Source organism: Chlorocebus sabaeus, chromosome 27 (genome assembly GCF_047675955.1).
Source record: "Chlorocebus sabaeus isolate Y175 chromosome 27, mChlSab1.0.hap1, whole genome shotgun sequence".
In the NCBI taxonomy this organism is placed as follows: domain Eukaryota; kingdom Metazoa; phylum Chordata; class Mammalia; order Primates; family Cercopithecidae; genus Chlorocebus; species Chlorocebus sabaeus.
Genome location: NC_132930.1, coordinates 10398609 through 10419533, shown reverse-complemented (window position 1 = coordinate 10419533; position 20925 = coordinate 10398609). Strand labels below are relative to the sequence as shown.

The window sequence follows — 20925 nt, the reverse complement described above, 5'->3', positions numbered from 1 at the left end:
TGATCACTGCTGGAGGGAAGCCACTCTGCATCCCTGGGCCTCAGTTTCCTCATATGGAAGTGAGGCATTAAACTCAATTTCAAAAGTACCTTCCACCTCTGAGATTCCAAAGTGGATGGTTTGTTGAAGGAGGACTGAGCGTGGGCACCCGGAACTGTGTCATTTGATGAATGAGTCAGACTAGGGACGTCAGAAAAATAATGTCTTCACAATCAACACAAGGGGATAGGCAATTAAGAAACACTTTGCCGTTGGCTTGAGTGTCTGTTCCACTCAAAGGATACATTCCCGAAGAGGGATGGGGTGACTCATCAGGCGGCTGTAACCTGATGAAACAGAGCTATCCAATTTCCTCACTCCGATTCCAGGCAACCAAATTATCTTAATATGGTTTTCCAAAGCAGATTCTCCAGGCAATAGAAGGGCAGACATGAGTTTACAGAGTAAGGAGCAATTGAAAATTGACATTTTTCTGAAGGAGTAAAATTATATCACACACGAGAAATGACTGAAATTTTATATGAAGTAGCATTCAAATGCAAAGGGTATCATCATTAGTAATATCACCATTGGTTATTATTCTCACGCTGATTTGGTCAGCCTTTGAGCCAGTTTTTCTTTCTTTTCTTTTTTTTTTTTTTTTTGAGCTGGTAAATCCTGTGTGACTTGGTAAACATAGAAATTCTGGATCTGCAAAGCTGATCAAAGATAAAAATTACTGATATTTAGAAAGTGCTTTCATATACAGATACCTCAGTAGCTCTAGAGAGAGGAAATATTATTTTCCCCAGTCTGTAGTTCTGGAAGGCTCAGAGAGGTTCGGTGACTTATCCAGAATAACAGAGCTTGTCAGGGTTTGGGCTGGCAGTCGAACCCAGGGGGTCAAGTCCAAATCCAACTCACAGTGTTGCTGCTTCTTAAGTGGGTGAATATCCACCCATCCAGCACACCCCCTCACACATATACTCACAAACATTTACTATGCAAGATCCGTGCCCAGAGGGACAGCTGCAAGAGGGATCAGAAGCTGAGGCAGAGAAAAACCAAAATGCCAATATATTCTGGAGATCATAGAACCGTGTCTCTTTCCCTCTTCAAACGCTGCTAAAAGCGCGTAGAGTCTTTCTGGACAGCCGTCCCATGGCTCAATCTGTTAGGCTTCCCTTAGTCCCCAGACTCAGGCTGAATCTGCTCATGGTGGATGTAGAAAGCTCCCATTCTGCTTAGATGGAGTCTCTGGGGTGTCAGGCATACCCCTGCTGCCTGCATCTACGTCCTCTTCTGTCTGGTTGTTTCTGCTGAGGGTGGCTAGGGACCCTCAACAGAGATGGCCCCCCAGAACGGCACTGTTGGGCCTAACGCACCCTGGGTTCCCAGTATCTCAGCCACTGGAGTTGCCAGTCTCAAATTACTGGAGGGGAGGGAGGGCAGGCCTGGATCTCAGGATCTAGGTCCTGCGTGCAATGCAAGCCTGAGCTCTCCAGCTGCTGCCATAAGGCTGCTGCAGTGCGGGCTCCTTGTGTCCAGATCCTTCGTATTCACAGGGGGAAGCGGAAGACCACGCTGCCTGACCGAGACTTTATTATAGAGGCTCAGGAAAAAGATGAACTGGTCCCATTCCTGCATCTCCTTTTGCTGGATTTACTTTGCTGCTTCCAGACTGAGAGGTGAGCGGCTGGTGACATGTAACCATCTTGTCTCATCTGGGGCTATTGCTTTGGTGGGAGGTGGGGCAGGGCGGGGAAGACAAAACAGATGATTCCACTGCATGGAAGGGCTCCGTGCTTCCTACTGCCTCTGACCTTGGTAGGGCATGCCGGAAAAACAACTCATCCATCCACCCAAAGCTTGTCCCTCGCCAGTGCTGGGCCATCCCCCATTTTAGACCTCAGTCTTAGGTTCTTTGTCTTGAAATACATACAACACTCTGAAGGTTGATCCAGATCCCTCTTGTTGAGTAGCTGTGGAGACGGCAGATGGAAAATATGCTCAGAAGTTGTTTAATGACCTTTTTGAAGATTATTCCAATGCTCTTCGTCCAGTGGAAGATACAGATAAAGTCCTGAATGTCACACTGCAGATTACGCTCTCTCAGATTAAGGATATGGTGAGTAATACATGGTGCTGACTTTGTGGAATGATTCTTAGAGGATAAACAACCACGCTTTCTGAAGAGAATGTCTTAACTGGGAATTTGAGGGAATGATAGCTCCGTATGCAAGCTGGTAGGAGAAGAGAACGCCGGGAAAAGGAAGCTTTCTACAAAACTAATTAATTTCACGAAATGTTACCTAATCCTGGTCATTAACCGTAACAGTCTTAGAAAATCTAAGGAAAGGTGGGGTTACATACTGTATGCTGCCATTTATATAAAATGTCCGAAATAGGTAAATCCGTAGATACAGAAAACAGCATAGAGGTTGCCAGGGTCTGCGGGGAGGAAGGGGAAAATGGCCAGTGAGTTCTTAATGATTATGGGGTTTCTTTGCGGGGGGAAGAAATGCTCTTGAGTTAGTCAGTGGTGATGGTTGCACCACATTATGAATATATTGGAAACCAGTGCATTGTTCCCTTCTAAAATGATTAAACTGGTGAGTTTTAATGTGAATTTAATCTCAATCCTTTTTTTTGGCGGGGGGTGGGGGGGATAGGAGGGACAGAGTCTCACTCTGTTGCCCAGGCTGGAGTGCAGTGGTGTGATCTTGGCTCACTGCAAGCTCTGCCTCCCGGGTGCACGCCATTCTCCTGCCTCAGCCTCCTGAGTAGCTGGGACTATAGGTGCCCGCCACCACGCCCGGCTAATTTTTTTTGTATTTTTAGTAGAGACAGGGTTTCACTGTGTTAGCCAGGATAGTCTTGATCTCCTGACCTCGTGATCTGCCCGCCTCGGCCTCCCAAAGTGCTGGGATTACAGGCATGAGCCACCGCGCCTGGCCAATCTCAATTTTTTTTAAAAAAGGTAGTGTTTTAAGATGGTATAGCTTATTAGTGCTTATCTATATTTAATCACACAATGTTATGAAACTTGAAAGATTTTCCTTCTGCACGTTGTTATTTCCTGACTTTTGCTTTCAAATACGTCATTCATTGATCAATTTTCAGAAAATTTGGGCAGTTGATCCATGCAAAGATATCAAGACTTAAATATTTGTCCACTTTACATTCTGAACACTAAATCTAGGAGGAAAAGAATGATCTTGGTAGTCAATCAAGGGTATAGAATAAATAAAGAATAAAGCTCTCACTTACTTATTGAAAATAGATGAGTGTTTGTGAAATTCCTATTGTGAAGAATAAGTGTCCTATCAATGGAAGACATTTCAAGTGTCTGCTAGGTAAAGTTACATCTGCATTCATTGTGTAGGATGAAAGAAACCAAATTCTGACCGCCTATTTGTGGATCCGCCAAATCTGGCACGATGCCTATCTCACATGGGACCGAGATCAGTATGATGGCCTAGACTCCATCAGGATCCCCAGTGACCTTGTGTGGAGGCCGGACATCGTCTTATATAACAAGTAAGTGCAGCTCAGAACTGAGGCTTTTCAGGTAAGAACGTGTTGATTTCATAGAATTTAAACATAATGAAAAAGGAATGTTTAAAATATGCATGAAATTAAATATTAATCCATGTTCCTAGGACTCCTGAAATAACCGTCATAGAATCTTAGATCAGGAAATAATATGTCATAAAAGCTTAGAGCTGGAAGGAAACCATCAATCTACATGCCCCTTTCTCAGGTGGGAAAGTGGAGGCTGCGTTAGTTTGCTAGGACTAACTTTGCCGTAACAGAGTAGCACAAATTAGGTGACTTAACACGAACGTGTTGTCTCACAGTTCTGGAGTTGAGATGTCTGAGATGCAGGTGTTGACAGCGTGGTTTCCACTGAGGGCTGTGAGGGAGGATCTGTTCCAGGCCTCTCTTCTAGCTAATGGTGGTTTGCTGGCAGTCTTTGGTGTTCCTAGCATTGTAGAGCATCACTCTGAGCTCTGCCTTCATCTTCATATGGTGTTCTCCTGTGTGTTCCGTGTCCAAATTTCCCTTTTATATAAGGACACCAGTCATATTGGGTTAGATGCCCACCCTACTCCAGCGTAACTTCATCTTAACCTAACTAATTACATCTTCCATCATGCTATTCTCAAATCAAGTCACATTCTGAGTGTTGGGGGCTAAGACTTCAATATGTGAATTTTTCAGGGACACAATTCAACCCTTAACAGTGACATTCACCATCCAAGATCATGTATCAACAATTAATTAAACTGGAATGGGCCATCTAGAAACTGACCTGTGGATTTGGGGTTTTGTGTGGAGTGGAAGATGAACCAATTTACAGGATACAAAGTGACCTTTTCCCAGTCTCAGAGCAAGGGGCCTTGTACAATGGGTAGGTAAGATTTATGTTTCGCAGGCTGGAAGGTGCATATGAATCTCCCAGGGAGTTTGTTAAAATACAGATTGTGATTCCACGGGTATGGGGCAGGCCTGTGATTCTGCATTTCTACAAGCTCCGGAAGACGTAGGTACTGTGGGTCCATGGGCAGCATTTTGAGAAAAATACCAGATCTCTGGTCACCGTTCAAGCTCAGTGGCCCCACCTGTTGTCGAAGGAGCTTCTCTCTCTTTTTGTTCTGGACCCGTTTCTGTGGAGTGGGAAGGTTCCTCTGTGGCTCAGAAGGATGTGAATGAGGGGCAGCTCAGGGGGCTCCCCTGGGTAGAGGCTTCCAGTGGGCATGGATTTCCTTTAAGGAAGCAACACGGGTGGGTTGCAGCCTGGATTTTAGTCTCACTCCTTACTCAGAGAGCTCATCTAAGGGTCATGACCTCTGGAATCATAGCCCTGTTCTTTCTGTCCATTCACCACTCTGAGTGGTCTGTATCCCTTCCCAAGGAAGATAACAGGAAGATAACATTCAAGTACTGAGCTTTATTCCTTCAGTTTACACTCCCTGCCCGTGTTCACTCTCTCTGTCTCTCTCTCTCTCTCTATGTCACACACACACACACACACACACACACACACACACACAGAGAGCAAGAAAACAAGCCACAATGTCCATTACCACTCTAGAGTCCGCAGAGTGCAGGAGAGTAATATCTGATAATTTCATTGATACAGGCAGGGTGTGGGGGCTCACCCCTGTAATCCCAGAACTTTGGGAGGCCAAGGCAGGTGGATCACCTGAGGTCAGTAGTTCAAGACCAGCCTGGCTAACATTGTGAAATCCCGTCTCTACTAAAAATTTAAAAATCAGCTGGGTGTGGTGGCAGGTGCCTGTAATCCCAGCTACTTGGGAGGCCGAGGAAGGAAAATCACTTAAATCTGGGAGGCAGGGGTTATAGTGAGCCAAGATTGCACCACTGCACTCCAACCTGGGTGACAAGAGTGAGACTCCATCTCAAAAAAAAAAAAAAAAAAAAAAAAAGAAAAAGAAAGATAATTTCATTGACACAGATGATCTCTTATAGCATTCTGTAAATTCTTTTTTTTTTTTAAGACGAGCTGTCACTCCTATCACCCACACTGGAGTGCAGTGGTGTAATCATGGCTCACTACAGCCTCAACTTCCCAGGATCAGGTTATTCTCCCACCTCAGCCTCCTGAGTAGCTGGGACTACAGGTGCATGCCACCATGCCCAGCTATTTTTTATTTTTTCTTAGTAGAGACAGAGTCTCACCATGTTGCCCAGGCTGGTTCTGAACTCCTGAGCTCAAGCAATCCATCCAGCTTGGCCTCCCAAAGTGCTGGGGTTACAGGCACGAGCTGCTGTGCCGGCAAGCATTCTGTAAGTTCTAAAAATTCTCTCCAGAAATCAAACAGAATGGTGGTTCTCCTCTCCCTCCTGTTTTGATTGGCTGAGGCGATGACCATGTCTTCCTGAAATGCTTCTTTGCAAGCTTACAAGACACCCTAAGTTAAGCTGACTCCACTGCTCCCTTATTAGAGAAGCCAGTTATGTACTTGTGAGCTCAAACAAGCCTACTGTGGCTTTGGTCGGTTCTGTCCTCATTCTCCCTTCCCCACTCCCCACTCCTTTACACAGAGCCTTTCACCACACTGGTTCGTCATCTCTTTTTTGTTCCTCTGGTTGACTCTTCAGTCATCTCTGTGCTCTTGTCATGGACAATTCTGTTTCTGCTCCTCTCTTCTCCTTTGCCTTCTCCTTCTCAGTAAAACTTCTCAGAGTTTTGCTGTGTAGAGGAACCTCTAAAAGGAGCTATGATTGGATGACATATTCATGCCTTTAACAAATTGAAATGAAAACGGAAGAGTGTTACAGGATCCGGCAAAGAAGGGCCCTTAGTCATGGCTATTTCCCTGAACTCAGTCCTTCCAGCTGAATCTCTGACTCTGTAGAATCTACTGATGCCAGATACAATATCACTGCTTCTCAGAAGCAGGTAGAGAATGTCATAGGCAACACAACGGGCTTCCTGAGTTGTGGCAAGAAGGAGAAATAGGGGTATGGGGTAAGTGAATCAGTCCAGTGTAGTGAAGACACCCAGGCAGAAAGATGCTTTGCATCTAGAGTCACTGTTCATGCCCGAATCCATGGGGCTAGACTGGTAGGGAGTGATCAGGAAGGAGATGGGCCTGGATGCCACTTCACAGAAGAACAGTTGAATTTGCTGATGCTTAGTTTGGAAGAGAGAAACCTTGAAGACTTGATGATGGTTACCTTAGGCAATCAGAGAGAAAGTAGGGTGGAAAAAAGAGAACAATGTTCCAGAAGACAAAACCCAAGATAATCGGTAGAAACCAAAGGGAAGATAAGCTCTCAAAAAAAAAAATTTCCCTAATAACTTCGGCAACGAATTGTCCCAAGGAATAGTGAGCTTTTTAGCAATGTAACAGTTCACGTAGATACTGGCTCTTTCAGTAAATCAATAGAGAAATTAATGAATTAGGGCTCAAAGTTCTGGTGGGAATGTTTACTATTAGTATATGGTTAGTATAGTGGCTAATATAAGGCCACTGACATTTTTAGATTAGGTAAAATCAGATTACAGAAATTTTAAATTTGAATTCATTATGGCAGGGTTTTCATGGTCAGGGTTTTTTTGGGGTGGGCTGGTGGTTTGCTCTGTCACCTAGGCTACAGTGTAGTGGTGTGATGGTAGCTTACTGCAGCTTTGACCTCCTGGGCTCAAGTTGAGACAGTATTCTCCTCAATAGCGTCTGTAGACAGGGAGCCTTCACTTCAGCTTCCAATTGGTCACAGACTAAGTCTTCATTGCATGAGTTATAACTTCACTTCAGCCTCTGATTGGTTGTAGATCACACTTCATTTGCATAGGGTGTAACTTCACTTCAGCCTCCAATTGGTTATGGGCCAAGTTTTTATTTACATAGGGTGCAACCAATGGGAAACCTCTAGAGGGTACTTAAAACCCAGAAGATTTTGTAACCTGTGATCTTGAGCTGCTTACTTGAGCCCACACCCACTCTGTGGAGTGTAGTTTCATTTCAATAAATCTGAGTGTTTATTGTTTCTTTCATTGTTCTGTATTTTCATTGCCTTATTTGTACATTTTGTCCAATTCTTTGTTCAAAATGTCAAGAACATGGATGACCTGTAGTTGAGACCCTCCATGGGTAACAAAGTGATCCTCTCACTTCAGTCTCCTGAGTAACTGGGACTACAGGTATGCACTACAACACCCAGCTAATTTTTACAAAAATTTTTATAGGGATGAGGTCTCACTATATTGCCTGTTGTCCAGGCTGGTCTTAAATTCCTGGGCTCAAGCAATTCTCCTACCTTGGCCTTCTAAAGTGGTGGGATTACAGGCATGAGCCACCATGCCTGGCCCCAGTGGTTGGATTTTAATGAGCAGTTTTAATGGTTGGATTTTAGACCTGGTGAGGAACTGGATGCCCTATTGTATTCAAAAGAATTTGTCTAGAATTTAGCTTTAAGGCCAGCTTATGTAGCTATCCTTAGCAATATAAGATGATTTAGAGAATGGCAAGACTTCCAAATGAGACTGGAAATAAAGGAGGGGGAGGAGAAACAGGTTTGGAAAAAAAGAGGGTGAATTTGATATTCAGTTTGGGGAACCAAAGAAACATCCCTAAGGAAGTGTCCAATAATGAGATTGCAGAGGCAAATTTGAAACCTGGAGAAATGGTCAGGGCTAATGGAGATGCCAAAAGCTCTTAAAGTCCTATAGAACTACTCATGGAAGGAAAGAAAATGGCTGATGATAAAGTTGAAAAAACCTCTACATTTAAGGAATTTACAGAGGAAACTTAGAGTTAGTGGTTAAAGAGGTAGAAGGAGAACTGAGAGAGTCATGTCGTGAAAACCAAGGGAAGAGAGGATGTCTAGGAACAACCCATAATCCCAATGTTTGGGAAGAGTTAAAGAAGACGAAGACTTAGGAGAAGTCTTGAGATTTGCCTAGTTGTACTTGTTGGAAAGACATCAAAATGCGGGAGTCAAGAAATAAAAGCAAGAGGAAACGGGACAACAGCAGGTATCAGTTACTTTTGAAACCAGTGTGTGGAAGGAGATGGGAGAGGTAGAAGGGCCAGGGAGAAAAGGAATTTGGCAGGAGAGACTTGTGAACAGAGTTGGAAAGTGGTTAGAGCAGCCAGAGAGAAGAAGAGGGACCAAGGGAGGCAAAATCCTGAAGGAGGCATGGAAGGAGAGGACTCACAGAACGGGAAGGGAAGTTAGCCAGCAAGAGAGGGGGGAACTTCTTTTTGATATGGAAAGGAAGGAAAAGTGAATATGTGAAAGACAGAGACATTGGAGATGGAACGAGGAAGGGATCCTGGGACTGAGTAAACAGACAAGTCTACGCTGAGGTTCCAGGCACTCTGGGGACTGAAAACACTGGGCGACTCTCCCTGCTCCCTCATTCACCAGCCTGCTCCTCTCCAGTTCCCAGGAATGGGCATCTTACAGCCAAGGCTGGGAAAGTCGTTTTTGCTCAATTGCAAAACAACTAAAGTTAGCTCAGTCTTTGATCAGATACAGAAGAGGAGAAGGGGCTGCCTGAATTGGTCTGTTTTCGTGTTGCTAATAAAGACATGCCCAAGACTGGATAATTTATAAAGGAAGGAGGTTTAATGGACTCTCAGTTCACATGGCTGGGGAGCCGTCACAATCATGGCTGAAGGCGAATGGGGAGCAAAGTCACATCTTACATGGTGGCAGGCAAGAGAGCTTGTGCAGGGGAACTCCCCTTTATAAAACCATCAGATCTCATGAGACTTATTCACTGTCACAAGATGGGCACAGGAAAAACCCGCCCCCATGATTCAATTACCTCCCACCATGTCCCTCCCGCAACATGTGGGAATTCTGGGAGCTACATTTCAAGATGAGATTTGGGTGGGGACACAGCCAAACCATATCGCTGCCTGAAGGCCACTGAGGGGTTGAGGAAAGGGAAGGTAAGAGGAAAGCAACTTAAATATTCTGCGAGGGTTATATTATTAAACATGCCTTCCCAACCTCCAGCTTACTTTTTGTCCCTGTAATTTTTTCATGTTTTAGTTGAGAACACAAAACACAGTTAGAAACAGAGGGAAGGGGAAGAAATTAATACATATTGGCCACTTACTATGTGTCTGCATGGAGTTGGGGCTTTACGAAGTATGATAGATAGAATAATGCCCCCCGCAAAGATGTCCACATCCTAATCCCCAAGACCTGTAAGATTTATCTTGCACGGCAAAAGAGACTTTGCAGGTATGATTGAATTAAAGATTTGAGATGGGGGAGATTATCCTGGTGGGCCTAATGTAAACACAAGGGTCCTTTTAAGAGGGAGATGAGATGGTCAGAATAGGCAATGCCACAAAGGAAGCAGAGGTTAGTGATGCAAGGAGGGGGCCCTGAGTCAAGGGATGTAGGTGGCTTCTAGAAGGTGGAAAAGGAAAGGCAACAGATCTTCCCCTAGAGCCTCCAGAAGGAATGCAGCCCTGGTCACATTGGTTTTAGGATTTCTGACCTCTAGAATTGTTAAGATGCTAAATTTGTGTTGTTTTAAGACATTAGGGACTGTGCACGGTGGCTCATGCCTGTAATCCCAGCACTTTGGGAGGCTGAGGTGGGTGGGTCACTTGAGGTCAGGAGTTTGAGACCAGCCTGGCCAACATGGTGAGATCCCGTCTCTACTAAAAATACAAAAGAATTAGCCAGGCATGGTGGTGGGAGCCTGTAATCTCAGCTACTCTGGAGGGTGAAGCAGGAGAATTGCTTGAATCCACGAGACGGAGGTTTCAGTGGGCCAAGATGGCACCACTGCACTCCAGCCTGGGCGACAGAGTGAGATGCCATCTCAAGAAAAAAAGAAAAAGAAAAAAAGACATTAGGTTTAGGTTTGTTGTAGTTTGCTACAGCAGCAATAGAAATTAATGTACATAGTTTGTTTAATATAAAAATTAAAAAGAAGCCTTAAGGTGTTATAATGCCCACTTTTACAGGTGAGTGACAGAGATATAACCCACCTAAGGTTATGAAACCTGAATCAGGTTCTGAACTCAAATCTCCATGATATTTTTATGAGAAGTAAATGAGCATTTTAAGACCCAATCTCTGACCTCAAGGAACAATCTAATAAGCTATGTATGTAAAAACTATGCAAGGTAAAAATGCAAGTCTCTTATAACACAGAAGTAAAGTGCTGTGGCCCTTCAAGGATGGAAAGATACCTGATGGGAGAGGCAGGGAAGGCTTCACAGAGGTGGCCTCTGAGCAGAGTCTTGAAGGATGTGTTAGACTGCTACAGGCAGAAAAGGGGGACCATTACGAGTTGAAGAAAGAGTTTAGGTAAGAGAAACTCACAGGGTTTGTTGCGATTTCAGTCTTGATTGGTGGAGTGGGAGTGAAGGAGACCAGCAGAAGGCACACAGCTAGGAAGTGAGATGGGAACAGATCATGGAATATCCAGAACACTAAACTGAGGAGGTGTAGAAGTACTGTGTGGGCTATAGGAAGCCACTGCAAGTTTTGAGCTGTGATATGATCAAAAAAACCAGGGAGATAAACAATAAGATATTGGTCATGAAGTGATTAAATAATAATGTCTTGGCTGGGCGCAGTGGCTCCTACCCGTAATCGAGCACTTTGGGAAGCCAAGGCAGGAGGATCGTATGAGGCCAGGAGCTCAAGATCAGCCTGGGCAACATAGTGAGACATCGTCTCTACAAAAAATATATATATTTTAATACAAAATATTTAAACTACTCAAGGCCGGGCACGGTGGCTCACACCTGCGAAACCAGTACTTTGGGAGGCCACGGCAGGCAGATTATCTGAGGTTGGAGTTTTAGATCAGCCTGGTAAAAATGGTGAAACACTGTTTCTACTAAAAATACAAAAATTAGTTGGACGTGGTGGTGCACACCTATAATCCTAGCTACTCGGGAGGCTGGGGCAGGAGAATCACTTGAACCTGGGAGGTGGAGGTTGCAGCGAACTAAGATTGTACCACTGCACTAAAGCCTGGGCAACAAGGTGAGACCCCTTCTCAAAAAACAAACAAACAAACAAACAACAACAACAACAAAAAAACGGCCAGGCGCGGTGGCTCATGCCTGTAATCCCAGCACCTTGGGAGGCTGAGGCGGGTGGGTCACCTGAGGTCAGGAGTTCAAGACCAGCCTGGCCAACATGGCGAAACTCCGTCTCTACTAAAAGTACAAAAATTAGCCAGGCGTGGTGGCTGGCACCTGTAATCCCAGCTACTCAGGAGGCTAAGGCAGGAGAATCGCTTGAACCCGGGAGGCGGAAGTTGCAATTAGCTGAGATGGCGCCACCGTACTCCAGCCTGGGTGACAAGAGCGAGACTCCGTCTCAAACAAACAAACAAACAACAACAGCAACAACAACAACGAAAACAAACAAAAAACCCTACAACCTACTCCAAAGTAGCTGGGGTGATGTTTTTGGTCAGCAGGTTCCCTTGCCCTTTGGCTTGGGGTTGAGTTTGGCCAATGTGGAGCACCAGTGGGTAATTGCAGGGAGAAGAGAGAGTGAGGTTAGCGTGTATATTCCCTCGCTGTCTTCCTGGGAGGTTATCTTTGCCTGGATGTGTTCCCTGAAGGAAAGTCATCACTCCTATCATGGTGACCCTCTTCATGCAAATCTTTCCTTCCAGGTTCTGGTAACTGCACTTTCTCCTCACCTCTTCATGTCCAGGAATGGTTTCTCTGCATCGTATCCATACCTTTGTGAACAGTCCCTTTCTTAAACTCTCCTCAGTTTATCTAACTGGAGTAGGCCATGTATTTCCTACAGGGACCCTGCCCAGTGCAATTGTCCTAGCCCCACACAGATTCTCTCTGATCCCCAGATCTCTCCTCTTGCACCAAGGAAGTAGGATGGGTGAGCAGTGTTCTCAGTTCAGGTCTAGTTCTCACTTCTCAGATAGCTCACTGTACACATTTCTCACTGTTACAGGAGGAAACTTCAGGCATTTTCAAAAAATTTATTTTGTTATCTTCACAAACACTCACAATTAAAGATCCCCTTGGGTATAGAGTGAACTCGGTCCATACCTCCTCCTCCTCCTCAGTAGATTAGAGTTAATATTGTGGCACCCAGTTTCTAATGAGTGGAAAAAATAAAAACCTTAAAAACATATCTGTTCTTTAAAAAATATATACAGACATGCATTATTTTATTTTATTATTTTTGTTGTTGTTATTGAGACGAAGTCTCATTCTGTCACCCAGGCTGGAGTGCAGTGGTGCAATCTTGACTCACTACAACCTCCGCCTCCTGGGTTCAAGCAATTCTCTTGCCTCAGCCTCCCGAGTAGCTGGGACTACAGGCGTGCACCACCATGCCTGGTTAATTTTTGTACTTTTTTAGTAGAGACAGGGTTTTGCCATGTTGGCCAGGCAGGTCTCAAACTCCTGGCCTCAAGTGATCGGCCTCCCAAAGTGCTGGGATTACAGGTATGAGCACCACGCCCAGCCAATATATTTTTTATTTTAATAGCTTTTGAGGTACAAGTGTTTTTTACTTACATGGATGAATTGTGTAGTGTGAAATCTGAGATTTTAGTGTGCTTGTCACCGAGTAGTGTACACTGTGCCAATACGTAGTCTTTTATCCCTTACCCCCTTCAAAAACATGCCTGTTCTGACCCAGCACATCCTTTTTCAGCAATTTAACCTAAGGAAAGGGGCAGTGGATAAGTGTAAAGACTCAGCTACAGAGATGACCACTGCAGCATTGCTTATAAATACAAAAACTGGAACCAACCATAATGTCAAGCCTCAGTAGATTGGTTAAATAACTATGGTGTATCTAATATAGTGGAATATAATAGAATGCTATTTAGACATGAAAAGAATGTTGTAGAAGAGTATGAACAGATGACCATGTATTTTTAAAAATTTTGTTTCATCTTTTTTTTTTCCTTTTTATTTTTTGCAAGTTAACTTTAAATTGGGGGATAATTTTTAGATTTATAGAAAAGTTGCAAAGATAGTGCAGAATTCCCTTATACCCTTCACGCAGTTTCCCCTAATGTTACCTCTTACATAACCAAAATATACTTATCAAAATAAATACAATGTTATTGACTAAACTACTTTATTCAGATTTTACCAGTTTTTCCGTGAATGTACTTTTTCTGTTCCAAGATCTAATCCAGAATACCACATTATATTTAGCCAAAATATACTTTGCAGGGAAGAAATTGTAAGGAAGACTGCAAAAATATGCATCCAAATGTTAACAGAAATGTGCCAATTAAGACTCTTTGGTTGTAAGCATCAGAAACTGACTTTGGCAACCTTGTGAAATAGGAATTTGTTAGAAGGATGTGGCACATCTCATTTAAATAAAGGAAAAAGTAAACAACCAACTCTTGGAAAGGACAGAACCAAGGCTGCTCTAGCGTTCAAGACAGGAGGGACTGTCTATTTTTTTCTGAATAGGGAACCATCACTAGGGTGATGTTTTTGGTCTCTGGATCACTCTGCTTGAGACCTAAACTCTGGAAAGGGTGAATCTGTTGGACCAAGCCTGGGCCACCCAGCCGTCCTTTGGCCAGGGACACTGGGGCACCTTGACCAACATTTCCTCTGCCTTGCAATGGCAATGGAGAAAGAGTAATTCCCTAGAGAAAAATAGAAATTCTGTACCCCAAAATACAAGGCATAAATATTGATAAAGCAAAAGAAGATATATCTGGAATAAGTGACTATCTCTAAAGTAATGGGTGAACGACTTTTTTTCCTCTGAGTTTTCCAAATGTTACAAATAAACATGGATAGCTTTTATAACAGCCATAAAAAGCTTATTTTAATATTCTTGTGCCTAAAGTTAACAAATCAAGTAAGCAGATTTTGGTATCGACAGGCCTACTTTTTGTCTGTGTGTTCAAATCATTACACCTGGACCAAGAAAGTGGCATTGGGAATGGACAGGAAGGGATAGAGAGCAGAGATGCTTGAAAGGAAGACTCCAAGAGAACTTGGCCCTGACTAGTTACAGGAGATGGAGGAGAAGGACAAATTGGAGTTGATTCCAGACTCCCGAGCCACAGTCACAGGGAAAATGGTGTTCCATGGCCAAAACACTGAAGTGATGGGCACAGTGAGCTGCCTGGGGTAAGGAAGGTCGCAAGTTCTCCTAGCATGTGGCTTTCATTTTCCTTATCTGACCTCCAGGGCTGATGATGAATCTTCAGAGCCTGTGAACACCAATGTGGTCCTGCGGTATGATGGGCTGATCACCTGGGATGCACCGGCCATCACCAAAAGCTCCTGTGTGGTGGATGTCACCTACTTCCCTTTTGACAACCAGCAGTGCAACCTGACTTTTGGTTCCTGGACCTACAATGGCAATCAGGTAGACATATTCAATGCCCTGGACAGCGGAGATCTCTCTGACTTCATTGAAGATGTGGAATGGGAGGTCCATGGCATGCCTGCTGTGAAGAATGTGATCTCCTATGGCTGCTGCTCTGAGCCTTACCCGGACGTCACATTCACCCTCCTTCTGAAGAGAAGGTCCTCATTCTATATCGTCAACCTCCTCATCCCATGTGTCCTCATATCTTTTCTGGCTCCTCTGAGTTTTTATCTCCCAGCAGCCTCTGGAGAAAAGGTCTCCCTGGGAGTGACCATCCTGTTGGCCATGACTGTATTTCAACTAATGGTGGCAGAAATCATGCCGGCCTCAGAAAATGTCCCCCTGATAGGTGAGTTTAAGTGTCTCCCACTTCAAGCCCAGCTTTGTAGTGCCTGGGGTCATGCCTTTAACGTTGTGTGTGTGCCTTTAAACTTGAAAACAATGGAGCCAATTTCAGACTCAATACAGACTATCTCAAATTTTTCTGGTGGTTGCAGTTAGCATCTTTCAATATAGATAAGGCTTTTGGAATCAAAACTGGTCTTATGGTCTCTGGGTTTCCACAAAAGAGCAATGAAAAGCATTACACTTTAGAGCAGTGGTTCTCAAAGTGGTGGTCTCCAGATGTACAGCATCGGCATCACCTGGGAACTTATAGAAACACAAAACCTCAGGGCCCACCCTAAGCCTACTGAATCAGACATTCTGGAGATAAGGCCCTGGCGTCCTGTTTTAACAAGCCTTCTGAGTGATTCTGATGCATTTTCCGTTTAAGTCTGAAATCCAATGACTCAGAGGTTAAAACCTGATTTTGAAGTCAAAGAAACCTGCATTTGAATGCTGACTTCACTGTTCACTCCTTGATCAAACTTAGGCAAGTTACTTGTTCTCTTAGTCTCTGCTTCATCATCTGTAAAATTTGTGTGTCACTGCTTAGTGCATGCCCTGGCATATGGTAAGTACTGAGGAAACAGTGACTATTGTTATCATTTCATGTGACAAGGGCTTTCTTCTTGGGAAGAGTGGCAAACACGGCAGAAAGATGTGCTTTTTAAGCCTGATGTCTACCCTTAACAGAAAAATTTTATCTGCATTGGGTATAATAGCAGTGGAAGAGCTTATTAAAATGCAAGTTCCTACGCCCGGAGAGTTTGATTTAGCAACTTGGCCAAGATTTGGGAATCTGAGGTGATTCCAAAGCAGACTGAATTTTCAAAAATCTACAATAATGAAATGTCCCTCCAAGGACTGGAGTGCAGACTGAGGGTACCACCCCTGCCTCCCCTATCCTTGCCTAGCTTGTTCTGAGGGCTTTCTATCCTCTTCAACATCTACTTTCTGCCTCCAATACCATTGAGATCCAACATCTCCATCTCAAGGACTTGCTGTTGTAACAGATGCTTACCAGAATCAAGCCAGATCTAAGTTTGAGTTCCTTAAAGTAAGCAATAAGGAGAAATTCTAGAACACCAAGGAATTTAGAGTCCAATATCAAGAGATGTTGCCTTGCCCTTTTACTCTTTACTGAGTCCAGTTACCCAATATTGAGATGATACTACAGTGGCTTTTCCATTTGGAGATATCTTCCTTTTTATGTCTGTCCTTGCAAAATACACACACACACACACACACACACACAGCCCTCTTTTTCAGAATTAAACACAGAAGGCTTTTCGTCCTCTAATAAAAAGGAGATGTATTGGCATTTTATTACCTCTCCTGAGGCAGAAATGATTGGCAGTGATGATCATAGCCCTGTTCGAGGAAAGATCATGGGACGGTCCCACTCTCTTCTTGGGCAGTGACATTATCTAGCAAGCTGGCACAATTTCTAAAGACAGATGTCTCACAGGAATTGCTTGTTCTGTTTTTATGAAAATATGAAATTTACATTTTTAAAATTAAATTTATATTTTGAAATTTATATTTTTAAAATTAAATTTATATTTTTAAATTTATATTTTTAAATTTTATTTTAATTTATTTTTATTATTTAAAAATGAAGACTGGGCATGGTAGTTCATACCTGTAATCCTAGCACTTTGGGAGGCCGAGGCAGGCAGATCACCTGAGGTCAGGAGTTCAAGACCAGCCTGGCTAACATGGTGAGACCCTGTCTCTATAAAAAGAATTAGCTGGGCATGGTGGTGCGTGCCTGTAATCCCAGTTACTTGGGAGGCTGAGACAGGAGAATCACTTGAATCCGGGAGGTGAAGGTTGCAGTGAGCCAAGATTGCACCATTGCACTCCAACCTGGGCAATAGAGTGAGACTTTGTCTCAAAATAATATATATATTTAGAAAAAAAATTAAAAATTAAAAAGATAGGGTCTCACTATGTTGGCTAGGCTGGTCTTGAACTCCTGGGCTCAAGTGATCCTTCCACCTTGACCTCCCAAAGTTACAGGTGTGAGTCACCGCAACTGGCTGAAATTTATCTTTTTAGGAAAAGTGCACACAGATCTTGAGAACATTTATTTAACAATTATAATTTGTTATTCATAGCACCCATGGAATGTGTTCACAATATTACAGAAATATGCTTAAGTTTTCTGCATCAAATGTAGCCCTTGATATAGGTTTCTGGCCCATGACCTTTACCATTTTAAGAAATGTCTCATATATTAACTCAGAGATTTTGACAAATAATAAGTAGATGATAAACATTATCAAATACTTTGTCTTCATCGATTAAGATAATAATGTGAGTTTTCTCTTTTACTCATCAATGTCGTGAATTACATCAATAAGTCTTCTGATGTTGAACTCTTTTGTATAACTGGACAAATTCCTTTCTTATGATACATTATCCTTTTAAGACACTGTTGGATTCAGTTAGCTAATATTTTGTAGAAGTTTCTCAAATATGTCGATTAGTGAAATGGCTTTAATATTTCTTTTCTTGTCACTTTTGGAATCAGGTCAAATGGACTTCACAAAATGAACTGGGCAGTTTTCCCTCTTTTTCTATTTCTGGAACAAGTTGCATAAGATGGGAATTATTTGTTCCTTGAAAGTTTGGTAAAACTCACCTATAAATTCTTTTTGGGCCTAGAGCCTTTGGTGGGGGGATGGTGTTTGATTGATTCCTATTTCTATTAAAGTGTTCTTTATTCTTGCACTAATTTTGACATCTGACATTTTTCCAGCAGTTTCACCTAGATTATCAAATATGTTATTATACAGCTATTTTTATTTTTGTTTTTTGAGACATAGTCTAGCTCTGTTGCTCAAACTGGAGTGCAGTGGCATAATCTCGGCTCACTGCAAGCTTTGCCTCCTGGATTCAAGTGATTCTCCTGCCTCAGCCTCCTGAGTAGCTGGGATTACAGGCACTTGCCACCACAGTCAGCTAATGTTTTTTATATTTTTAGTAGAGATGGGGTTTCACCATGTTGGCCAGGCTGGTCTCCGACTCCTGACCTCAAGTGATCCACCAGCCTCAGCCTCCCAAAGTGCTGGGATTCCCAAAGTGGTGGGATTACAGGTGTGAGCCACCGCGCCCGACTACACAGTTATTTATAATATTGTACTATTTTTTAAGTCTTTTCCATCTTCTCTCTCTCTTTCCCTTCCTGTATTTCTCTCTCTATCCTGTAAGTGGTCTTATCAAAGGTTTATCAATTTTATTACTTTTTCAAAACTTTGCTTTTGGTTTTGTTCATCTTCTTGGATTTTTATTCTATATTTCATAAATTTGTAGCCTTATCTTAATTGTTTCCTTCCTTAATTTCACTTTTTCATCAACGTGTGCTTTATATAATCACAGTTTGAAGACTAATAGTGACACAGTCTCCTTTCTTACCCAATAGCAATTGGCTTTCATATTAATGAGGTCTGAAGACAGTTCTGAGAACTGGTCAAGTTCATTAATTGTTTGTTTGTTGAGTGTGGAAAAATTTTTCACCTCATGATCTCAGGAAATATTTCCAAACTTTTTAATTTCGAGCCAGGAACAGTGCTGAGAACTTCAGTGTGTCATCTCAATTAAGCCTCCTCATATTCCTGCGAGTTAGATATTATTACTACGCCCACTTTACAGAGCAGGAAACTGAGGCTTAGCAGGATTATATGCCTTGCTGAAGGCCACAAGTCCAGGGAGTGATAAAGCTGGGATTTGAATTCAGGAAGGGAGATTCAAAAGTCTATACTACAGCTGGGTGCGGCGGCTCACACCTGTGATCCTAGCATTTTGGGAGGCCGGGGTAGGCAGATCACTCGAGGTCAGGAGTTCGAGACCAGCCTGGCCAAGATGGCGAAATGCGCCCCCTCCACTAAAAATACAAAAATTAGCTGGGCAGGGTGGCAGGCGCCTGTAATCCCAGCTACTTGGGAGGCTGAGGCAGGAGAGTCGCTTGAACCTGGGAGCCAGAGGTTGCAGTGAGCTGAGATTACACCACTGTACTCCAGCATGGGCAACAGAGCGAGACTTTGTCTCAAAAAAAAAAAAAAAAAAAAAATCTATACTAGTAACCACTAGGGTATAACACCTCCTTAGAAAGGGTGTTTATTTCTTTTTAAGCCAAATACAGTCATGTGCCTCATAACAATGTTTTGGTAAATGACAGGCCGTGTATACATCCCATAAGATGATAATGTCAATTTTCACTTTATCTTTTCTATGTTTAGACATGTTTAGACACACAAATACTTAACCGTTTGATAACTGCCTGCGGGATTCAATACAGTAACATGCTGCACAGATTTGTAGCCTCAAATCAACAGGCTATACCGTGCAACCTAGATGTGTAGAAGGCTATACCATCTAGGTCTGTGTACATACACTCTATGATGTTCACACAACAGCAAAATCACCTAATGACTAATACCTTTCTCAGAATATATCCCTGTTGTCAAGTGACTCATGGCTGTATGAGGACCATTTTAAAGCAAATTCAGTTACTGTTGTTATTTTAATTCCAGGTAAATACTACATAGCCACGATGGCCCTGATCACGGCCTCCACTGCCTTGACCATCATGGTGATGAATATCCACTTCTGTGGGGCCGAGGCCCGGCCGGTGCCGCACTGGGCCAGGGTGGTCATCCTGAAATACATGTCCAGGGTCTTGTTTGTCTATGATGTGGGTGAAAGCTGCCTCAGCCCGCACCACAGTAGAGAGCGGGACCACCTCACGAAAGTTTATAGCCAACTCCCAGAATCTAACCTGAAAACAGCCAGGAACAAAGACCTTTCCAGAAAGAAGGACATGAACAAACGCTTAAAGAACGACCTGGGCTGCCAGGGTGAGAACCCTCAGGAGTCCGAGAGTTACTGTGCACAGTACAAAGTGCTGACGAGGAATATTGAGTACATAGCCAAGTGCCTCAAAGACCACAAGGCCACCAATTCCAAAGGGAGTGAATGGAAGAAGGTGGCGAAAGTCATAGACCGATTCTTCATGTGGATTTTTTTCATTATGGTGCTTGTGATGACTATTTTGATCATAGCAAGAGCGGATTAGTCACAGATATTGGCTTTGCTATCTCGGTAGAAATTAATACAATTCCCTGTGATCTATTCCAGTGTTCTTCCAAGATTTTTGTTCATCTATAATTTAGGGGTTATGTTGTCTGTACGTTTTATTTTTAACCTCAAATCAATGTCGAAGCTATCTGCCCTGTCAAATTAAGCAGGAGATCCAAAATTTCAAGGGTAGGAAGATGGAAGAAATAGGGAAAGCGACCTTTTATAGCCCACCATAGCGGTGGGTGACTGGCCTCTATACAATTATTCACCTCTTTGGCAGTACAGATAACAAAATACACTTTACTGGTAAAATTTAAAACAAAAAGGCAAAACAAACCAAACTTGTTTTCCCCTTAGTTCCCCTTAAACCATACTTTAAAAAATGAAATAGTCATATATATGTTAATGTGATTTAAGTCTCAATGGTACCTTATTCAGGCATAGTGCATTTGAAGTTATATCTCAAATAGTGGAATAAAAGGTATTGTCCCATGTGAAGAAAGTCTAAGCATCAGCTGTTTAATGGGGAAAGAGCTTGCTTCATAATGGTGATGTTGTATATGTTGGTTATGTTTTATATAAACCCAAAAGATGAAGTCATTCCTGCATTTACCCCTTGAT

At 43.0% G+C, this 20925-nt stretch overlaps 1 protein-coding gene across 1 annotated transcript; it reads left to right on the top strand.

The window, feature by feature from the left end:
- The first annotated feature begins 1602 nt into the window (after positions 1-1602).
- Positions 1603-20925, top strand: CHRNA9 (cholinergic receptor nicotinic alpha 9 subunit). The gene is made up of 5 exons (XM_008017590.3): positions 1603-1667; positions 1962-2107; positions 3365-3519; positions 14652-15184; positions 19758-20925. The coding sequence occupies exons 1-5, from the start codon at positions 1604-1606 to the stop codon at positions 20297-20299; spliced, it is 1440 nt and encodes a 479-aa protein (XP_008015781.2). The 5' UTR covers position 1603; the 3' UTR covers positions 20300-20925.